At 40.0% G+C, this 21,465-nt stretch overlaps 1 protein-coding gene across 1 annotated transcript in view; it reads left to right on the top strand.

The window, feature by feature from the left end:
• The window catches only part of tsen15 (TSEN15 tRNA splicing endonuclease subunit), a 55,436-nt gene that overhangs the window by 20,162 nt on the left and 13,809 nt on the right, over positions 1–21,465 (top strand). The window contains exon 3 of the mRNA XM_048602143.1: positions 351–486. Coding sequence (XP_048458100.1) covers positions 351–486 — 136 coding nt within the window. The remainder of the gene's footprint in view (positions 1–350; positions 487–21,465) is intronic.

Genomic DNA, 21,465 nt, shown 5'->3' with positions numbered 1-21,465 from the left:
AACTCGACCCCATATACATTCCACTACGGAGGAAACCCGGAAGTGAGGCAATCCATCGCAATGGACCCCAGAGTTTAAAAACCAGGCGGGAAAACACACCGACACTTCATCAGAGGCTGCACTGAGGATGTTACCAAGCACGGTAATGAAACATCTGCGGAGCAACAAACAGCTCAGCGAGCTAACCAACCTCAACACCCACAACCCGAGCTACAGATCTACTCCAAAACCTCAGAAATGTAGTCGAAAATTATTCTTCTCATGTTTCCCACTGTTCAAGGATTCCACTGTGAGGAACAGGTGATTCCTGTCATTGTGTTCAAGCTAACCATTTCCTTATGTTTTTGAAGCCAGGAACTGGAAGGATGTGACCTACAAAGGATCAGAAGAGCTTCAGTTGGTCTATCTACAGGGTTATCCAGGTGGGCAGGAGGAAATAGAAGTGGTGGTGCCAATGCCAGTTCATATGACATTGAGTCATGAAAGGTAAGCATTGCTCTGAGACGATGGCTACCTGTGAATTACCTGCAAATTTGCTGGCGTGACAGGGTGGGCAGAACCTTTCCAGGTCACTTTCTATTTGGGGACCATAACTTAAATGCTTTATATGTATTGTACAGATGGCTGAGCCAGAGGATGCAAATAAAATTAGTTGAACACGTCAAGTAGCATCTGTGAAGAAAGAAATTGTGTTAATGGGCTCATGTGAAGTAGAAGGGAAGGATTGCCAAGTAGAATGGTGTCAGGAAGAACCCACTGTCTTCCTGACACCACAAGTATTAACCTCTGGCTGGGAAGGCCCGGCCCAAACTGCACCTTCCTGGCCTGCCACCAGTTGAGATTTTAAGTAGTCACTTAATGACCAGTTAAGGGCCTCTTCCAGCCACTGTCACAATTAGGGATGGCACAGTAGCTCAGTGGTTAGCACTGCTGCCTAACAGCGCCTGGGACCTGGGTTCGATTCCACTCTCCGGAGACTATCTATGTGGAGTTTGCACATTCTCCTTGTGTCTGCATCTGTTTCCTCCGGGTGCTGTGGTTTCCTCCAACAGTCCAAAGATAGAATGCCTATAGTGTGGAAACAGGCTGTTTGGCCAAACAAGTCCGCACCAACCCTCCGAAGATCATCCCACCCTGACCCCTCCCGTATCCTGTCCCTGTAACCCTGCATTTCCCAAGGCAGACACACCTAACCTTCACATCCCTGAAAATTATGGGTCATTTAGCATGGCCAGTCTACCTAACTTGCATATCTTTGGACTGTGGGAGGAAACTGGAGCATCCAGCAAAAACTTCAGACCAGGTGAGGATGGCAGATTTCCTTCCCTGAAGGGCATTAGTGAACCAGATGGGTTTTGCCAGCAATCGACAACAATTTCATGGTCATCAGTGGATTCTTAATTCCAGATTTTTTTTGTTATTGAATTCCAATTGCACCATCAGCCATGGCGGGATTCGAACCCGGGTCCCTGGAACATTATTTGAGTTTCTGGATTAATAGTCTAGCAGTGATACCACGAGGCCGTCACCTATCACAGATGTGCAGGTTAGGTGGATTGACCATGTGAAATGCAGGGTTACAGGGTGGGTTGCTCTTCAGGTGGTCGGTGTGGACCCAATGGGCTGAATGGCTTCCTTCCAGACTGTAGTCATTCTATGATTCTATGAACTGCATACCCAGTACAGGACAATGGGTGAGTGGTGGCAAGCGTGTGTTATCCCTTGTTTCCAACTCCTGTTCCTGCAGTCCGCATGCTGTGATATTCCCTACCCCTGACATGTTACCTTGGCAATACTTTTATACCAGCAGCCTCTGCCTCTGGGGCAGTACTACTGTCTACAGTGGCTGTGGGACATTGCTGTCCCAGGGTGTGATGCATTGAGAAACCCACTGGGTGACCAGTTTTAGGTGCCTGATTATTTGACGTAAGATCTGGTGGGTTTGTTGGCTTGTGGTGATGGGTGTATCCCACACATTATGGCACCTGCCATCGCCATTTGCAAATAAAAATCGGAAAACTTTGGCCAACAATTTGGACCACTAGGAGAGGGGTCATTGACCACTAGCAAATCTGGAAAGCACGGTGTTGTGATGAAAGGATTTTCTCCAAGTATCGCTTCATAAAATAACTAAAATTCTTTCTGATGCCAACAGCCTTTATTCTTGTAATTTCATGATATTTATTGAATTTCTTTGTTGGCCTGTAAAGATATCAGATAATTTCTGATAATTGATAATTCCTTTGCCTGTGACTTAGTTGCATAAGTACCCTGGTCATCCGTTTCAACACATTGCACTATGTGTTCCTTTTTCTTGTTTGTTTACATCTTTCATTTTATCTGGAAGATTCCAAATTATGCCATAATGGTTAACTAAACCTCAGTAGAATGTTTGGACAACTGTGCTAACGGGGTAACTTGTCACCTAGGAGGTGGTGGAAAACCAATTACTCATTGTAAAGTACTAGAGGACCATAGGAGTGTTCTCTCATTAGCGATAGATGACTGATGTGAGTTTAACGTGAGCGTCATCATGCTGCAGGCGAGGTTGAAAAGGCCGGACCTTCATGGTATGGAAGTCATGCTGCTGGTGTCACTGTGCATCGTAAACCAACCATCTCGCTCTAATGAGAGAGCCGCCCTGTGGTCCCCGAGGATTATAGCAACTTTACCCATTGTACACAAGATTTGATATTCATCCCTATTGAAGATGGCCAATCTACAAGTACGAGATTCCTGCCTGTCTGTAAAGTAGAAAGTAGTGATTTTACTAGACTTTCTGGCGTGGTTGGTATGAGCTATTTTTGTAAGAAGAAAATGAAATTAAATCTGACACCCTATTTTCTGGGCATTTTAGCAGTATAAAGTAAACATAATGTGAATGGGGCATTAGTATAATCCAAACAGTAATCACCTCGCAAGGAACCCTTGACAGAAAGTATTATGTTCCCAGCAAATTTTGCCAGCTCTCATCACATGGATGAGGAGTCACAGAGAATGCTTGTAAGTCAAAAGATTTATTCAGCTTGAAAAGTAAGGATGACTGAATAACGATTTGCTAGACAGACAAGTAACTCACTGTTGCTATTACATTGTTAAACTCATTTTCTAGTGAACAATTTTTCTGTGCTATATATAAACCTCAGTTAGTCAAACAAGTGTGGAGTTGTACTATGTTTTATTTCAGATAAATATTCAGCATGGATTTAATTATACATAAACATATTTATAATTTTGATTGAGCAATAACTGGAGTGACCAGCATGGTTTTGGATAACTGGGTTTTTGGTTCGCATATGAAACCACTACGGTTATGTTGTCAAAGGATTAATGAAAGAGTGAGTGGTTATATCTGAAAAGAGTCATATTCACAGCTAACAAATGGAAGCTATTGCATCCCTGTTGGTTGAGTGAATGAACATTTCGGTGTGCTTACGAGCCATGGAGATCAAAAAAGCCCCAGATTTGAACCCTAATCTACTCATTGATAGAAACTATCCTCTGACTTGCTAGAAATATTACACTTCCAAATACAGCAGTATTTTGCTTGTCTGTGCTTCTTCTCACAAACATGGTGACATTCAATAATAGTTCACGTGGCTAAAGGGACAGGCACTAAAATATTGACTGCATTTGTAAAATTGTACCTCCCATGAGGAGAGAAAGCGCTGAGGAGGAAATTGTAGTTTGGTTAAAAAAAACTTGGCCTGCCCTCCTCCTCATTCACTTCCAGATGGTGAGAAAAGAACCTTCAGGACAGTATGAAATTCTTAAACATTTTGTCAGATTTGAGTACTTCATATTCTAGTTTAGTCTCGATAATCTTGATGGTTATGTTGCATTTGAAAATTGAATTATCCAATAATTTGACTAAGCATAATGGAATGCACAGGAAACCAAAGAGATTAGTGCTCAAATTGAAATACAAGATGATGTAAATTAAAGTCTTTGGATTGGAGGAGTAGGTTGTAGTCAGGATTGTTTTAATGTTTTCGTTGTTTTAGTGCTCAATTTCAGCATTGACTTGTAATACAGAATTCTACTGAGTGTTGTGTTTTGGATTGACTTTCTGTTGTACTTGTCAGAATTTCTTAGCGTGAGTTTTATGTAAAGTGAAATCCAAATTTTCTAATGTACAAAATGCTTGAAGTCCCTTTTTTTTCAAACGAAAAGAAATCGGAGGTGGTGAATAATAAGGAGAAATGGAAGTTTCAAATGCAGGTTATATAATTTAGTTATTTCAATTTGGTTAAACTCACTTGATTAAAAGTCTTGAATTAACCCCTTCAAACAATGAGTTCAAGTGCTTCATGTTTGGCAGAGATGTATCATAGGCAAGACTGGGGCACTGAATAAATGAATAATATCCGATTTTATTGAGTATAATCAAGGAAGATTGTACGCTTAAGTAAGATGTGTAAGAGACCATATCCTTATTGTTTTTTGGACTATGAATTGAAAATGAGAAAAAGACATGCTTTAAAAAGGAGACAAGATACACTAAGTTAGTTGCAGCTTTGGAACAAAACAAAACTAAAAAAGCTAACTTATGTATATCAAACAATGTTGTTTTTGGCAATGCTTTGCTTAGATAATCTGGGGCCACCTACTTGTGTTCAGGGTAATTCTGTCCAGAAATAGTCTTTTGATCGGTTTTTCATAGCAACATGCCTCTGGTCAGGTTGCAGTTTAACAATGACTCGATGAAGGGGAATGAGAAAAGAAGACAGAAGCCCCAGGAACTTAGCAGAATCAACATCTCTCTCTATTTCCTGAAAAATTGTCTTTTCCACTCTGTCAAAACAGCAGGGGAGAACAGCATTGATTTCCTGAAACAAGCGATATTAAGCTCATAGGAAACTAAAGAGCCCAGGTCCAACCAAGCAACTAGTAAGCTAAAGATGAATCATTGCTGTGCAGATAATGTCAGTGAAGAAAGGAGAAGGATTGTGGAACTAACTGAGCTGATTTTGTGATTTTGAACTTTGATACAAAACTGTGTTCCCCTTATTTTCCCCCTGTCCACTCCATGTTTGTGTTCGTCAGTTTCTCTTTCAGTGCATGTGTAGAAGACTTGAAAGGGTAAAGTTTAAGTTACATATATTGGAAATTCTGTACTTATTAAAGAAAAGAGTGTTGCAATTAATAGAATTATTTTCATTTGTTACTGAAGAACAAGGAGTGGTTTGCTGTCATCCTGGACAGCAGTAATTAGGTAGTAAAGTAGGACTTGTGGTAGTTACACTAAAGCTTTACATTTGTCGTGTGTCCAGGAATAATGGGGCTTGATTTCTAGCAAACTACCCAAGTTAGTCCTGAGCTGTGCAGAAAACATTAAAGTATCATTGAAGAAAGGAAAAGGATTGTGGAAATAACTCATCTGCTTTTGTGATTTTGAACTGATGATACAAACTGCATTCCTCTTTATTCCCCCTCTCATAATGTTTGTGTTTGTCTGTTTTTGTTTGTGTGCATGCAAATCTTTGTCTCCGTTTGCATGCATGGTGCTTCTAATCAATCATTTGTTGTTGGCTGGCATGCTCATAATTTAGCTCATAAATGTTTTGAGATTATCAATGTCGCACATTCAAAATGCACAAAATTGTGTGACTGGTAAAATGCATGTGTTTGTATATGTGTCTAAAACTACATGAACTAAATCTTAAACCCAGAATTACTGGCAGAAGATTTCTCATCATAGTATCTTGAAGGAATGACCCACTCACCGAAACAGTTATCTTTAGATCACTGAAGCAAATAAACTGTAAATGAATTGGGACTATGTTAGCACACGTTTATACGTGGTATGTTGAAAACTTTGCAGTATCTCGGTAGGGTTGTGTGCTGGAAGTATCGCTCATGTGAGCGAGTTATACCACTTTAAAGGACAGCTTGATGACACTACATCCACAAATATTCACTTCATCCATAGCATCAGTGTGCACCATCTACAAGGCTCCTTAGACAGCACCTTGGAAACCCACTACCAGCAAGAAGGACAGAGGCAGCAGGTACAAAGGAACGCTACTACTTGTGAGTTCCCCTTGAAGCCACTCTCATCCTGACTTGGAAATATATTGCCTTCCTAAGTGTTGCTGGGTCAAAATCCTGGAACTCACTGTGCTTATAGCATTGTGAGTCTACCTACAACAAATATACTGCAGGAGGTCAAGAACTCAACTCACCACCGACTTCTGCAGGGCAGCTAAGGATGGACAATAAATGCTGGTCCCACAATCGCTGCCCACCTCCCATTAATTAATTTTTTAAAAAAAGCATCATTAGTGTGTCCTCCTCATGGATAGTGTTGGAAGATAAACCTCTGTTAGACACATAAGACACTATAAAATCTTCCATGGACCGGATCAGAATTTTGGGAAGTGAGTCTAGCCAAGCAACAGCTTGTCAGAACCTAAAAGCTTGGTTTGCTAAACTATTATTCCACTAATGTGAGATAGTGAAGCATAATGTATTCATTACAACTCATGAGAGAAGTCTTGAAGTGAAGTGACTTCCGATTATGATAATCACTTGCATCTGGCCTCATCTTCCAAGTGTGTTTTCAGTGCACCTTCAGGCTCAAGAACTGCACTTTAAAGATGATTCTGGCCTATCCCACCTTACCTGTCAGTAAACTGTTGGAATCAGCTGCAATGTTGCTTTTACAGAATGATGGGCGAGGGACTTAAATCGACGTGCCAGCTGATACTGTGGATTTCTTGCCAGATGGGTTTAGTTTTTTAAAAAAATTGTTAGCACTTTCAGTTCGGTTGATGGAGGACTGCTGTTAAATCCCTCTCCCTAGGTTGCACCCTTTAATTAGCAACTGGGAAATGAAAGCACACTGCTGAATTAGTTGCTAATGGGAGTGCTTGTACCACCAAACCTGAGGATTTTTCTAAGGCTGACCCAACATTTGTAACACTAAACAAAATAATGCATGTGGACATTCAGAAAACAGATTTCATGTGACAAAGTATTAAAGACGATTGGAATTTCTTTTTTGTTTGTGCCGTTTCCTTCATTGGCTCTTTACACTCCATGACTTCGCATAGCTCCATTCTATTAATTCGCAATTTCATATGGAAAACTGCAGACTTTGTTAATTTCACTTTACAAAAGGACACCTGCCATTTCAGGACATGCTGGGGAGACAATAAATTTGCTGTTTTAAGCTACAGCTTCTCATCATTTTGCTTTTCCAGCATACAGGAAATTCTTCATGTATCCACAGGACATCTTGCTGTCTTGAGATAGCTGATTGCAACACTAGAAAATAGCAGAGAAATACAAACTAGCAGTATTCACTGGGAAGAAACTAAGTTATACGTGGTTTATCCTTGTTGAGGTTTTATGTTTGTGAATTTAATTGGTTATAAAATTTCCATTAATAATATAGGTACCACCCCAAACACATTCAAAAGGTCAACGATGGTTAAAAAAATACCCTGGCAATAAACATAGATTTCAAAATTCAGATTCTGAATACTTTATGAATAACCTACAATTTCAAAACTGTATTTCAAATTATACAATCCAATTAAATATTACATATTGTAGAACCTCTAGTCTGGCTTTGGTCTTGTCAGTGATAATGCCAGAATGTACTTTGTTGTAATGTCTGTGTTACACTTACTGACCTCTCAGATAGTACTTCAAAATTAAAAGAAGCAAACCTTCTGATCAATTTTTAATTTGGTGGCTATTTTTAGATTAGATTGAATATTTTGTCTAGGTTAAGAGAGATCACATAGTATTGTGGATGTTTATTTATTTTAGTTAAAAAAAAACTATCTTTAACAGCTCTCTTGCACAATTTAAAAATAAAGCGTTTATTGGGGCAGATCTTATTTGAAATCTTTGTCAAATATTGTGAGAAAATAGCATTGTTTATCTTGTTTTTGGCATTATTCTTCACAATGTTGTATGTTCCACAGGTATAATAATGGACTTTTGAGGAAATGCTGAATATTTTGCACAAACAATGTGATTTTCCACTGAACTGCCTGATGTTAATTCGTATGTTGACTCACTGATTAAAAACCTTTCTCAGAAATGTATCATTTGCCTTAAGCTACTTGCCAAATTCTGAGCAGTTCTTTACAGGGAGCAGGTACGGCATAGGTTTTCATTGCTACCACCTGCTGCCATGCTTCCTTCTCTCTCTTGACAGGACAATCTGTTTTACAGGACTTGACCTAGGCGTAGTAAATTATGCAATAAGTCAGCAAGAATTGAGGACGGCAGCTCCTTCTTGGTCATTATCTCTTTCTCTCTCTCCCTCCACTTTCCTGTTCTTCATTTCTCTTGTTGTCTTCAATTTCCGACTCTTTCTCTCCCTCCCTCTCTGACACTGGGAACTTTTGGCTATTCAGTTTTCTGTCTGGAAGTCTGGTTGAGAGCTAGGGGGCCTTGTCAAGCAAGGTTGATCGGGGATCAGCTCTGGTCCTCCTATTACTGCGTGCTTTGTGTTACTACGAGAACGGGATTCATCCTATAACCAGTGTACATTTGCAGGCCACCAATTATTACAGCGCTTGGCCGATTCACTACCCTGTGTGATTTATTTCATAATTTTGTAAAGCCCCAGAGGATCTAACTCTGCAGTGTATCTGTTTTAATGTGAAGTAACGACAAGGGAAGAGAATGCTGAGTTGGCATTGAAAACCTGGGCAATAAGAGCGACCGGGGGAGGGGAGGTGAGAGACAAGATTCCAGAAACACAGTCAGCAGTGAGGACCCTGGTAATAATCCAGTGACTGGAACATTGTCTTCACATGTGCCTGGCTACTCGTCAGACTGGTTATCAAAACCTTTAGGGGCTCAAGGGGAGGCATCTTTGCACGTGGTCTGATTTTTTTGTTATCTTCGTAATTATACACACCCTTGTCCTGATGATGACCTTTGAATGTGGATACCGGTGGATTGATATTTATGAGATCAAAGGATAAATGGCCCTAAGAAAAGAGCTCTGAAAATCTTGCCTGTCATTGACAAGAACGGGTTTTGTAGAATTAACAAATCCAGTCTTTCTGTGTATTGTCCAAAAGATCTAGAAAGGAATTGGAAAGTTCTTGAAGACCAACTTGAAGTGAGAATTGACTTCAGCACTACCAGACTCCAACTTATGTCATAGTGAACTCAAGAGTTCAGAGGCCAATTGGTTTGAAGATGCTGCAGTAACAGGCTCGGATGTGGTGTTCCGAAGAGGAACTGTCAGAGGCTCTGTGAAGTAGTCATAATTTTGACGCCAATTAAAGCCTTAAGGAAAGATCTTCCAGTCAAGCAAAAGGGCGAGACATGAGAGGTCTCTTGGCTTGGTGTGGTAATCTCTCGGTGGCCGAGCGTAGTGGTATCTTGGCGCTACATGGTGGTCTCTTGGCCCAGTGTGGCTTCAGTGTAGATTTCTAGTCATGTGATTCTTTGAAATGCGATCCCACCATGGCTAAGCACTTAAGAAAGACTGTAATGTTTGAACTTCCAGCTTTACTCTTTGCTGACTTCTTGGTTTTAAGTAGAAAATAATGTATAACTTATAACCTTAATGTTTAACTTTTCTGCCTTGTTCTTAAGATTCCGTACCTAGGTACTTGTACCTAAGATGGCGCCTTCTGTGGCAAGATTATACACTTTTTACTGTACTTTTGTACTTGAATACACGTGACAATAAAATCAAATCCAATCAAACCAAATCAAATTCATTCAGCTGAACCATTGGATATACTGATTGTTTCTTCAGAAAATGCTGGGAAACTTAATGTCTTCTGTATTGTATTTGTATATTAATTTACCTTGATAAAGAATATGTTCCTTCATCATTATTTACTTTCAAAACAATCAGACTATTGAAGCACCAGCAGCTTCAAAGGGAGGCCTGTTTCTGTCATTCGAGAAGTCTGTACGTGCAGTGAAATCTCTCCAAATCTTAGTAAATGGCTACTTCTTCTCCTTCCTCAAAGAACCAACAGGTTACTAATTTAACCTGGATATGTGCCTAGCTGTGCAGTCTTCTCTGAACTAATAATATTTTTGTGTGAAACAGCCAGCTTTATTTGGTGATGTCTTTTCATTTGAGCAACTGGTTTTTGCAGCTATTTACCACAAAGTGGACTGTCAAATGAGCTCATTCTTGGAGGAGTCCAAAACCTGTTTCAAAAATCTGGCAATGCAAGGCTGGCACCAGAAGGCTGTCTTTATTTAGGATATTTTTACAAGTAAAATAAATGTAACGTTCCACAGTTTGATGGTATGCAAGCCAGCATCAGGCTTCTTCGGAACCTCCTTTCTGTTCAGATAGTCCGATTTCAACTTTCTTTTCGATGCTTTCCCTACTGAACTGGATTGGGAAGTTGCGAAGCAAATGAGAAGAGGAATGGACAGGGCAGGAAGAGATTTAGCATCAGAGGCGGATGAAGGATCATGTGGTTCTGAACCAGATTTCATATCTTCAAAGGGGACAGGAGGTTGACGAAGAGGTGGGCACAGTATTAGAAGGGTAATACTATGCCAGGACTAGTTTCATTTTGGGAAGGGAAGCTAGTCTGGCCCAGTGCTTGGTTTCATCAGTGTATGCTTTGGGGAGAGGCAGCTTTGCATGGTTGGGGGAAATACTAGAGAGTGATCTTTTGTCTCAAGTTGTGAGATGATAGTGAATGTGGGTTGAAGGAGCTGCAGTTTGCCCTCGCTGAGTGGAAGGGAATCACTGCTCATGGCAGAAGGAACATAATTGGGTCAGGCCATGTGTGAACTTCAGTCCAGTTTTGTGGTTCGGGTAAATTTATTCTTTTAAGGGGAAGGAGCAATAGTTTACACCTGTTCTGTGGAACAGTCAATAGGATATTGTCTTTAAGCTTTGAGACTGGGTGTGTTGGGTGTGGGTGTGGGTATGGGTATGGGTATGGGTATGGATGTATGGAGGACAGTAATTGGAGGTGGAACAAGAATGCCTTTGTTTTTTAGTGATATAGTGTGAAATCAGATTTTCCTCAATGGTGGGTTCTCTATTCTGTGAACAACCAGAGTGGTTAGATTACTATGGAGGGAGGTATTTATATACCCTAACACTAACCCTATCGCATCCAATGCACACAGTGCATACAGTAAATAGGATTATATTTGTTCACAGTGGATAAGGGGATGTTGAAATCTCTTAGAAAATAAGTTGGGGGAGGAACTACTTGCAATATTTCTCGACTGGAAAATGTTGGGCTGGGTTGGGGGATGGTGACTGGCTGATATTGTGGGAATTGAATTTTGTTCAATGAATGGTAAGTCTTCATTGTGAATAAAGGGGTGTGGTTTGTGTTGTAATTTCTCTTCAGAGAGAGAGTTCCATTATTCTACTTAGTTGGGGGAGGAGAGTGAGGTGATGCCCCATTCGTCGTCCTCAATGATGAATAGATTGGAAGAGGGAAAAGAGAGCTTTGTGTTGCTGGTCATTGATTGGGTTGGTACGAAAGGTATGAATTACATGTCCAGTGAGAGGGCAAGCCTTGGTTTCCATTAAGAGGGGCAGGTGACAGGAGTAAATGTTTTGTGAATGGTTTGGATTTAATTGCTGCAACTATCATTTCTCACAGATCATTGCCATGTGCATTCCAGCGAGGTGCATGCTGTCAGTAGTTTTTGATTATTTCCCCGTCATCATGATTATGATGCACGTAGATTCAACTTTGCTCCTTGTTCATTTTCAGCATTCATAAATGGGCAATTTTTGGATTTGGTTTGATTGTTCATTATGCTAATTTTGTTTGTGCACTTTATCCCACTTGAACTTCCTTTACTGTGTTGGTCTGTGCTTGTTTTTTTGCCAATATCAGACCTTTTGCAATGAATCACACTTGCCCCCCTAACTAGAAATTTTGAGAATTTGTGTGTGGAAGAATTAAGTTTACCTATGTAAAAGAGAAAATTCTGTTTGATTCTTTGGTGAATGTATGCACCCCATGAGATGATGATTACAAATATAAATCAAGTTCGTTCTTTCTGCCTTGATTCTTTTTAAGTTGCAGTTTACGTCAAATTGTGGTTTCTCGATCTTCAGCCAGTACCAGGAATTCTAGTAAAATGAGAGATAGCATTGGATTTAAGAGTTAAGAAATGTGGCTCAAGTGGTGACTAAGGCAAAATCAGTTCTCAGTGTAGCAGTCAGATCTCAAAGATTTGAAATTTTCTTTTTCCTTGGTTTTGTTGTGTCAGGTCCTACGTATGCATCAGATCTTTAAAAAGGGGCATGTTTGGTTGTGTGCAAATCTATTTTTCTGCATAAACATCATTTTTTAAAATCCCAATTAGGTTTTGTTTTTGATGTTACGTTCAACTATCAAAACAATTGTAGGAAGATATCAATCAGCACGTGGTGCTCCCTGCATTGACTGGATGATAATATTATGATTGTTTTTATTGAGTATGAGCCTAATAGAAGGGATAATTTTGGTTTTAATATCAGAAAGGCTTGTTGTTGATCAAATCTTGGCACTATGAAGCATTTTCAAAAATTAAACTGTTAGTAGTTGTTGAATGGCAAATTGTTATTCATTCCTCTTCTCATTTCCTTCCTTCATATCCTGCAGTCCTTGGCTGTTGCTCACAGAAAATACAGTGAGCGATGGCCTATTCAATTTCATGGGACTTTACAGCAGAGCATATACAAAATCTAAAATTAAACGTGAAAGTAAATTAATTGGACACTGTACCCGAGACAAACTGCAATGCTGTTCATCAAACATCTCTGGACAACAAGATCCCTGACTGATTCTTGGTCTGACTGAAGGGTGTTGAACACTAATTGTAACACTCCAATTGCTAACCGGTGTGAGACTAATTGGGTCAGAACAGGGGGCTTTTTTATGTCAAATGTGTTTCATAATGTCATAAAGGATTGTGTTTGTCTATGCAGCTTAATTCCACACACTGTACGTTTACTCACAATGCCATAAGGGGCTTTATTTTCTAACAGTGTAAACTGGTTGATCGGTGTGACTGACCTATGCCTGTGTTTATGCATCACATGATCAGTGTTATGCCTTACTTCATCTATCCTATATCCTTCTATTTTTCTTACCTCATGTAGTTATTTGACGTCCTCCTGAATGCATCTATTAACTACAAGTACTTCCTGCAGCAGCAGGTTCCACATTCTTGGCACTCTTGAGAAAAGACATACAAATTATTGTTTCTTTTTGTTTTCATCATTCATTGTTTTCATTGGAGTAGTTATTGAGTGCAATATGAGTAATTTCAGTTAACACAGCTTGATTATCACAGTGAGTAAGCTCACTCTAATGATCTTTAAAAAAGACAGATGGATGTTGTAATGGAAGTCTTTTCCTGATTTCTGGCAGATTCTTTTTCTGCCTTCAGGAAAAGGAATGTGGGTGGATCATACAGGCAGGAAAACACAAATTCACCAGGGCCATTTGAGATTAATGCTGCATTCAAACAGACTCCATTTTTACTGTTCCAAGTGCTAGGCATTAAGACTTTATGGCAGATATGTAAATGCTCATTAAGTTGGATACGGTCACAATTCATTCTCTCATGACCCCTCAGATTGCACCTCATAGCCTCACCGCACCTCAATGCCACTTATACTTTCCGTACCACCTCTACAGCCATTCAGTATTCAGTCACAATCTAAAGTTACTTAAATTCCTAGTCCTTTAAAATGGTAAAGAAAATCTTGGCCATAGCTGTCCATTAGACAGAGGAAAAGACGCTTGCTGCTGGAGTACACTGATTGACTGGCCATCTGATATACTTTAGAAAAGAAAATTACTATCTGGACCTGCAGTTTCAAAAAACTTCATTGTTGTACTTTGTACTTTGAACATGCTGAGCCCATTACAAATGCTTGGCTGAGTTTCAGAAGCTCCAAAATCGCTTATCTCAGCAGGGGACTGACATCACACTTAGATAATTTTAAGAGGTCAGGGAAGGATTCTTTAAGGCCACTGCTTAAAAGTTTGCATTTCAACCAGGTTGACCACTTGAGTGAATTTAACATCTTTGAATGAGTTTCATGAATGGAAATTATTTTGGTGTATCAGTGAGATCTGGCTTAGATTGTTTTGAAGTTCATTATTTGTTTCAACCATTGTGGCTACTGGATCTGTCTGTTGTGGATACTGAAGGGCTGTGGATGTGGTATGGAAAGTATAAGTGATATTGAGGTAGAGTGAGGCTATGAGGTGCAATCTGAGGAGTCATGAGGGGATGAACAGGAAGCTAAAGGTTAGATGGCCTAACAGCCTCTCCTAAAATTGAGCTGAGGTCTTAGAACCGAAATGAACCTTGTGACCATCCTGCCCCAGCTCTGAGAAAAACAGAAATTGCTGGAAAAGCTCAGCAGGTCTGGTAGCATCTGTGGAGAGAAATCAGAGTTAAGGTTTTGGGTCCAGTGACCCTTCCTCAGAACTGATGGCAGCTAGAAAAATGTTTTTTTATGCAGAAAGTGCCTCAGCACTTTGCTGGTCCTCTACCCACTGACTGAAAATCGTGTCTGTAGAGTTTGTTTCCACTGATTCCTTACTTTCTGCCTCCAAGGTGAAAGTCTGGCAGTTGCTGTTGAGGTAGTGCTGATCCTTGTTCTCTATTGTAAATAATTCTAGTTTTTAAAAAAAAAAATCATCAGGCTCAATGGCTTTCCAAACTGGACCCACTGAAGTTATTGCCCATTTACATTCAAACGGAATTCCTTTTAGAGTTTTATTTTGCAATTTTGTGAGATGCTGATAGTCAAGGTTCTTGTTTAGAATGTTTGGTTGGTTTTCATTTTTCCATTATACAATGCTGTGTACATAGATTTAGACACGCGCAGTGTATTTGTGTGCATTTAGGAATGTCTTATTCTGGCCAAAGTTAGTTAATCTGCATTTTTTTTAAACACAAGCTTTTAGTCATCAGCTTTTAAGATTGAACAAGTGGTTATTTTGACGGCCATTTTTACCTTTGAGGGAATGAGAACATTCTGAACTGGGTACATTTTTAATATTCTGTTATTTTAGTGTCTTCCTGGGGTCTGTGGTAAATCTGACTGCTGAATGCAGGCCCTTGTGACATTGCCATTACAGGACTTATAACTGGCACTTCAGCTACAACTCTTCAGCAGTAGTATGCAGTACAGTTTTGAAGTCAAATTCTATACACCCTGTGTGTTACACTGAAAAGATATTTTGCAGACTTGGAGCCCTCATGACCTCATATCTTCAGCCCTCAGGTTTCATTTTTAGTGCAAATATTTTCAAAACAAACCTGGAACTATCTACAGGTTGGAGGTGGAGACTAAATATTTATACATTTGGAAATTGCATCCTCTTGTACAGCTGACTCTGGATGTAATGGTGGCTACAATTAGACTTGGTTACATGAAGTACATTTATGTTACTTTACAGCACTACGTTACTTGACCTGTGAATTAAGCCAAGAAGCACAAATTTGGTGAAACCAGCTTTATTTTCTCAACTTGACCAATCAGTGGGATCTTTTTTTGTACACTATGTTGTACAATAACTAAATCATATCTGTTTTCATGGATTTGGTTTAATGTTTAACACAGTATAGTATTGCAGTTAATAGGTAGTGACCATAATTATTTGCTAGTCCAAGTTGGGATGTTTCTTGAATTGTTGGAACAAACTGTGATTTCCTTCTTCCCCTCCCCCCACAATATGAATTAAGTTGAGCCATGTTCACTTAGCCCTGTGCATGCTCTATCAGTATGTGTAACCATGTTTGCTCTCGTTAAAATATATATAACTGCATTCGTTTCCCAGCTGCCTTTCTAACAAGCAAAAAGGAGACAGAAGGCAACACAGCCATGGGGAGAGAGGTGGGAGGAGTGATCCCTGTTCAGCTCGTAAATTTAGTAACCTTAATACAGAATGATGGGACCAGTTAGCTAGACAATCAGCATGTAGTTCAGTGTAAAATGAACACTGTGGGATTTAATCCACACTTTAGCCAAGGTAGACATGGGTGCTGAATTACAGACAGCAGGTCTGGCAGCAGCTGTGAAGACATAAGCAGAATTAATGTTTCAACTCTGAAGAAGAGTCATATCGAACTCAAAACATTAACTGTTTGTCTCTGTATAGGTGCTGCCAGATCTGCTGATTTTCTATTTATACTTCAGATTTCCAGCATTTGCAGTATTTTACTTTTATTAGATTTGGGGGCCTGCCTGCCTTAGCTCATCCCGTAGTAAAATGATAGCATAAGCTAATATTAAATAATAGAGAATATTCTCTGAATAAGAAGAAGAGTTACTCGCCTTGTTTTCTGAATTTCCCAAACTCGTCGTTAAGCAACCAAATACTTTGGAATCTTGGAAGTTGAGTAATCTGATTAGTTTTACCACTTTGCTTTAGAATTTCAAAAAAAATTCTCATAATTTTAATCCTATTTTCGGAAGTCATTAATGCAGGATTCCCAAGGAAGTATTTTCACATCCTCCCAAACAATCATGCTGTGTAATACCAGGCACATATTGAGCACACAATATTTAGTTGGATATTAAATTGAACAATTCATTCTACTACTGTGCCTGATACTGTAAGAAAAAGTTGGAGCACAAGAGTTGATTGTTGCAATATATTCTCTTGGAGGGAAGGCTGGCATTCAGTTTTGCTAGTCAGATACTGGGTGTGTATTGTTGGAATGTGACCTGTGATGTTTTTCTATTCGGCAGTCTCCTTCAACCAGTGGCTGAAAAAGGCTGGAAAGGTGCTTCAGGCACTGTGCAGAAGGAGGAGCAACAGCGGGGTTCTGCAGCTAAGCTTTAAGGAGCTGTATTTTCATTTGGGATAAAAATTATTTCAGAAATGCTATACAAGTCAATCAGTGCTGTAACAGATTAGTTTGCACTCCATTCATTGTTTAATTTTGCAGTGAAATGAAACATTCTGCAAAAAACCTCGAATGACTATAATTGACCAGTTAATTGCTAGCAATTAAACTGTTTACATATTATTGTGCCCCGTGCCCCACCAACTACCACGTGTGGATAGAAATACAAACATGGACTAGTCTCTAAAATAAATTCCTGTGAGGTGTTGTTCTTTGAGTTTGCACTGATACTCACTGATACTCCACAGCAGGCCTACAACAGAAATGTTGACTTGGGAACACAGTGGTTGTTAAAGTGGCAGGCACCTGGAAGCTCGGGGTTATTTTTGCAGACAGAATGTAAGTGTCTTGCAAAGCAGTCACCCAGACTGCATTTCGCTTCTCTAGTGGAGAGGAGACCACATTGTGCATAGCGAGTACAGTAGACTAGATTGATTGAAATCGCTGCTTCACCTGGAAGATACGTCTGGGGCATTGGATATTGAGGAGGGAGGAAGTAAATGGACAGGCATTACACTTCTTTAATTGCATGGGAAGTTGCTGTGGAAATGTGAGGCGATATTGGGAATGGAGGAGGAGTGAACAAGAGTGCCCCAGAGGGAACTGTCCCTGCGGAATGCTGACAAGGGACGGGAGGAGAATATATATCTGGTCCTGACATCCTGTTGGAGGTTACAATTCTTTGGACATGGAGGGTGGTAAGTGAGGACCAGGGAACTGTATCATTGTTGTGGGAGGGAAGAGGGCAGAAGTACAGGAGATGGGTTGAACGTGGCTAAGGGCCCTAGTAACCACAGTAGCAGAAAATCCTTGGTTGAGGAAAAAGTTGGACATTTCTGAGGACCCCTGTGGAAAGTGGCATCGTCCAAAAGGATGCGATAGAGACGGAAATACTGGAAGAATGGAATGGATTCTTTACAGGAAGCAGGGTGTGAGGATGAATGGTCGAGGTAACTGTGGGAGTTGGATATTGGTGGCCAGCCTGTCCCCAGAAATGGAAACAGATGTCAAGGAAGGGAAGGGAAGAGTCAAAGATGGACCAGGTGAAGGTGAGAGCAGGTTTGGTTACAAAGGCACAATTGGATCTGAGAGCACTGAATGCAATCAGTTCAGAGGGAGATAGATTTGAATGGTAAAGGTGGGGGAAGCAGAGAAATTGAAGCAACCAATGTCCTGTCAATGGTGTTTGTTAATCTCGGGCGATTGTGTGGAGTTTGCACATTCTCCGTGTCTGCGTGGGTTTCCACAGGGTGCTCGGTTTCCTCGCATAGTCCAAAGATGTGCAGGATTGACCATGGTAAATGTGGGGTCCCAGGAATGGGGGTGGTGCGTCTGGGTGGGATGCTGTTTGGAGGGTCAGTGCAGACTCGCTGGGCTGAATGGTCTCTAGGGATTCTGTGATTCTATGACAGTTCTTCATGAATATCATGAATAGGTTGAGTGTATGTAAAAGGACAGGAGAAGGGATCCGGGTGGAGGGAGAGTGGGACAGGAAGAAGACTCTGCCCAAAGAAATGGTCACAGAGGCAGAGGTGACAGAAATCATGCTATTGCCAAAATTTATTCAGGTGGGGCGCGGAGGGATAAAACTGAGCTCTTTGCTGAGTATGGAATGCTCAGTATCAGAGAGTGGAAGATCTGAAAGGGGTAGTACATACCTGACAAGTATTCTTCTCACAGATGCTGCCAGACCTGCTCAGTTTCTCCAGCAATTTCTGTTTTTGTTTTGGATCTCCAGCATCTGCAGTTCTTTATTCAAACTGAAATCAAGTTTGGTTGGTGAAGAGATTAACACTTGCTTGAAAGCCAGCAAGATTTTGTTTTCCCCCTTGAGTTTGATTAGTTCAGAAATAAAATATTTGAAATTACTCTAGCAAAAACTCTTTTGTCTCACATATGCTGGAGTTCAGCAGTAAACTAAATATAGGGTGAGATTTAGGAGACTCGGCACACAGGATATGTGCAAATGGTTCTGAAGACACCAATAGATTGCACAATAGGTCAAATAGCCTCATTCTGTCCTGTTTCATGTTTATGTCATTATAATATTAGTTTCATTTAAAAAAATACACTGTTGCCTGTGAACATCTTCAATTATATTTTGTTTGATGTGTGCTGCAGTTTCTTCCAATACGTACTGAATAAATTACACTCTACACTCTGTGCTTTTTTTTCCATATAAAACTGCATTACAAATCTAAAACATTTTAAACTGGAGTCAATGCTGGTTTAAACCAAAATTGTGTCTAACCTGTTCATCCTGCTTCTTAAACTAATAAGTGCATCTGAGCCAGGCCAAAGCTCGCAAGGTGAAACCCTACCACAGAAGTTCTGCATCTCCTCAATTCTAAAGTGCTGTAATGTATGTTTAACACTATGTTTGACAGGTTCTTGCTCCTATAGGTGGTGAACTATGGCTCTGACTAGCTCATGGAATGGCTAGCCTGCTCTGTAGTTAACTGTGTCCTATTCAAATCTCACAAATGACTGAATTAGTGGCACAGGAATTGCAGCCACTTAAGTCATTAAGGTGTGTCAGGGACACAAACAGCTGCTGATACACATTCTCTGAGTCCAGAAATCCCATCTCCCATAACTTGAAGCAAAACTCCCTGTCTGCATGTTTTCTTTGTTACCTGGTCCTTTTTTTTTTAATATGGTATGCAAGTGTTTAAACACTTGTCACCGAACCATTATTCCTTGATTACATATCAATTTGTGGAAGTGGTCAGGAGGTCGTCATAGCGAGATAATCCTTTGTATTTTTCCAAAACTTCTTTAACCAGGGTTTCTTCAAGGGCTTTGAATCGCTTCTTTTCTTCCACTGTCCAGGTTTGCTTAAAACTAGGGCTGTTCTGTTATGCTGTTACACTTCATAGGCTTACCTTTTCTACATATATATTTTAACAGGTGGAATATTATAGTTTCAGTGATAAAGGCGTTGAAAATGTTGCCAGAATGAGATACTTATTCTCCTCTTTGAAAAACTCATTTGATTTTCCAATGGATGGGTATGGGGAATATTGTTTAAGAAAATTTATTTGATTTTCTCCTTGACAGCTGTATATCAGATCACTTGATTCTGAGTAGTGTTTAATTTGTAAAAGTTGTTCAAAATAGTTCAAGTGACATTGTTTGACTGAGAAGCCAATGATAATTGTATCCATGAAACTCAAAGGTGAAAGTTGCTGTCAGTTAAGTCCGCGATCAAATCTGTGTGAATCAAGAACACCATATTATGGAACTGTGTAGTTAGGTAGTGCAGCATTTGAGCAGAGAGGATTGCAAATGCTTCTGGTAGTGCAAGATGTATCTTTTGCTCTATTGACTATTTATAGTGAAATTTACCCATTTTATTTGAGGTATAATTTGCCATTAATTTATCTGTAGTTTGCTTTGGTTCTAATTTGTGCTAAGGTAAAAGCTCCAAACAGTGGAATCTTCTTTGCCATTTCTTTGGGGATCATTTAGTAAATTTGGTTATTTTGTTTCACGATTTCCCCAGGGTGCTTATAACAATCTTTTGGAAATCTAAAGATCCAATTACTAGTCCATTAAGTAACCTGAACTTCATATAGACAATTGGAATATAAAAGGTTTGTTCTCCTAAGGTGTCACATCATCCATGCAGAGGGAAATTGGACACTCGGTGTGCCTTTGTAATACATGCCTAATTTATTGGAATCTCTGTCTTTGGATCTCCGCCACTGCTGATTCATCACCAGTGCCTGGTAAAGGTTATACTTTTAATTCTAATTCCCAATAGTAAATACTTAGTACAGTGTTGAGTGTGTGTTGATTGCATTAACATTTACGTTTAAGCTATTATTTCATCTGGAAAAAAGCTTGCAGTGCATTTTGAAAAGAGGCAAATGGAATTCATTCTGGAGAAATGCAAGGTTATGCATTTCAGAAGGACAAACAAGTTGAAGAAATAAACAATAAACTTGAAGGGTACCAAGAGGAATAGAGGAAGTGAGAGGTCTTGGAGTGCATATTCACAAGTTGGTGAAGGTGGCAGGGCAGTTAGATAAGCTGGTAAATATGGAGACTTCACTTATCAGTGGTACAGATTTGAGGTGAATGGTAGGAGAAGGATTAGAAGGGACAGGAGTAAAAACTTACACCCAGAGAGCGGTGGGTGTCTAGAATTCACTGACCAGTTTGGTGATGAAGCCCTCAACTTGTTTTGAAGGAACCTGGATCCATACCTGAAGCACTGTACACTGCAAGAATATGGGACCGTTGCTGGAAAGTGGGGTTAGAATGGGTGACTAGCTGATTCGGCCAGTGCAGATGCAATTGGCTGAGTGGCCTCTTTCTATGCTGTAACTTTTCTACGGTCCTAGTTTAACTTGCATTGGAGACGTGACTGCTTATAATAAAACCTACGATCTGATTGAATGTGAACATTCCTACTGTGAAATCTTTATCTTTAACATAACTTGAAGTATTTGGTACAATTATCAATGTGAACCAACCTAATCAGCTGTTAGTAGGAACTGCAGATGCTGGAGAATCCGAGACAACAAGGTGCAGGGCTGGATGAACACAGCAGGCCAAGCAGCATCATAGGAGCAGAGAGGCTGACGTTTCGGGCCTAGACCCTTCATCAGAAAA

The sequence above is a fragment of the Rhincodon typus genome, chromosome 10 (assembly GCF_021869965.1).
Source record: "Rhincodon typus isolate 14 chromosome 10, sRhiTyp1.1, whole genome shotgun sequence".
Taxonomy (NCBI): Eukaryota; Metazoa; Chordata; class Chondrichthyes; order Orectolobiformes; family Rhincodontidae; genus Rhincodon; species Rhincodon typus.
The sequence above is the reverse complement of the archived record's forward strand: the minus strand, read 5'-3'. Positions and strand labels throughout refer to the sequence as shown.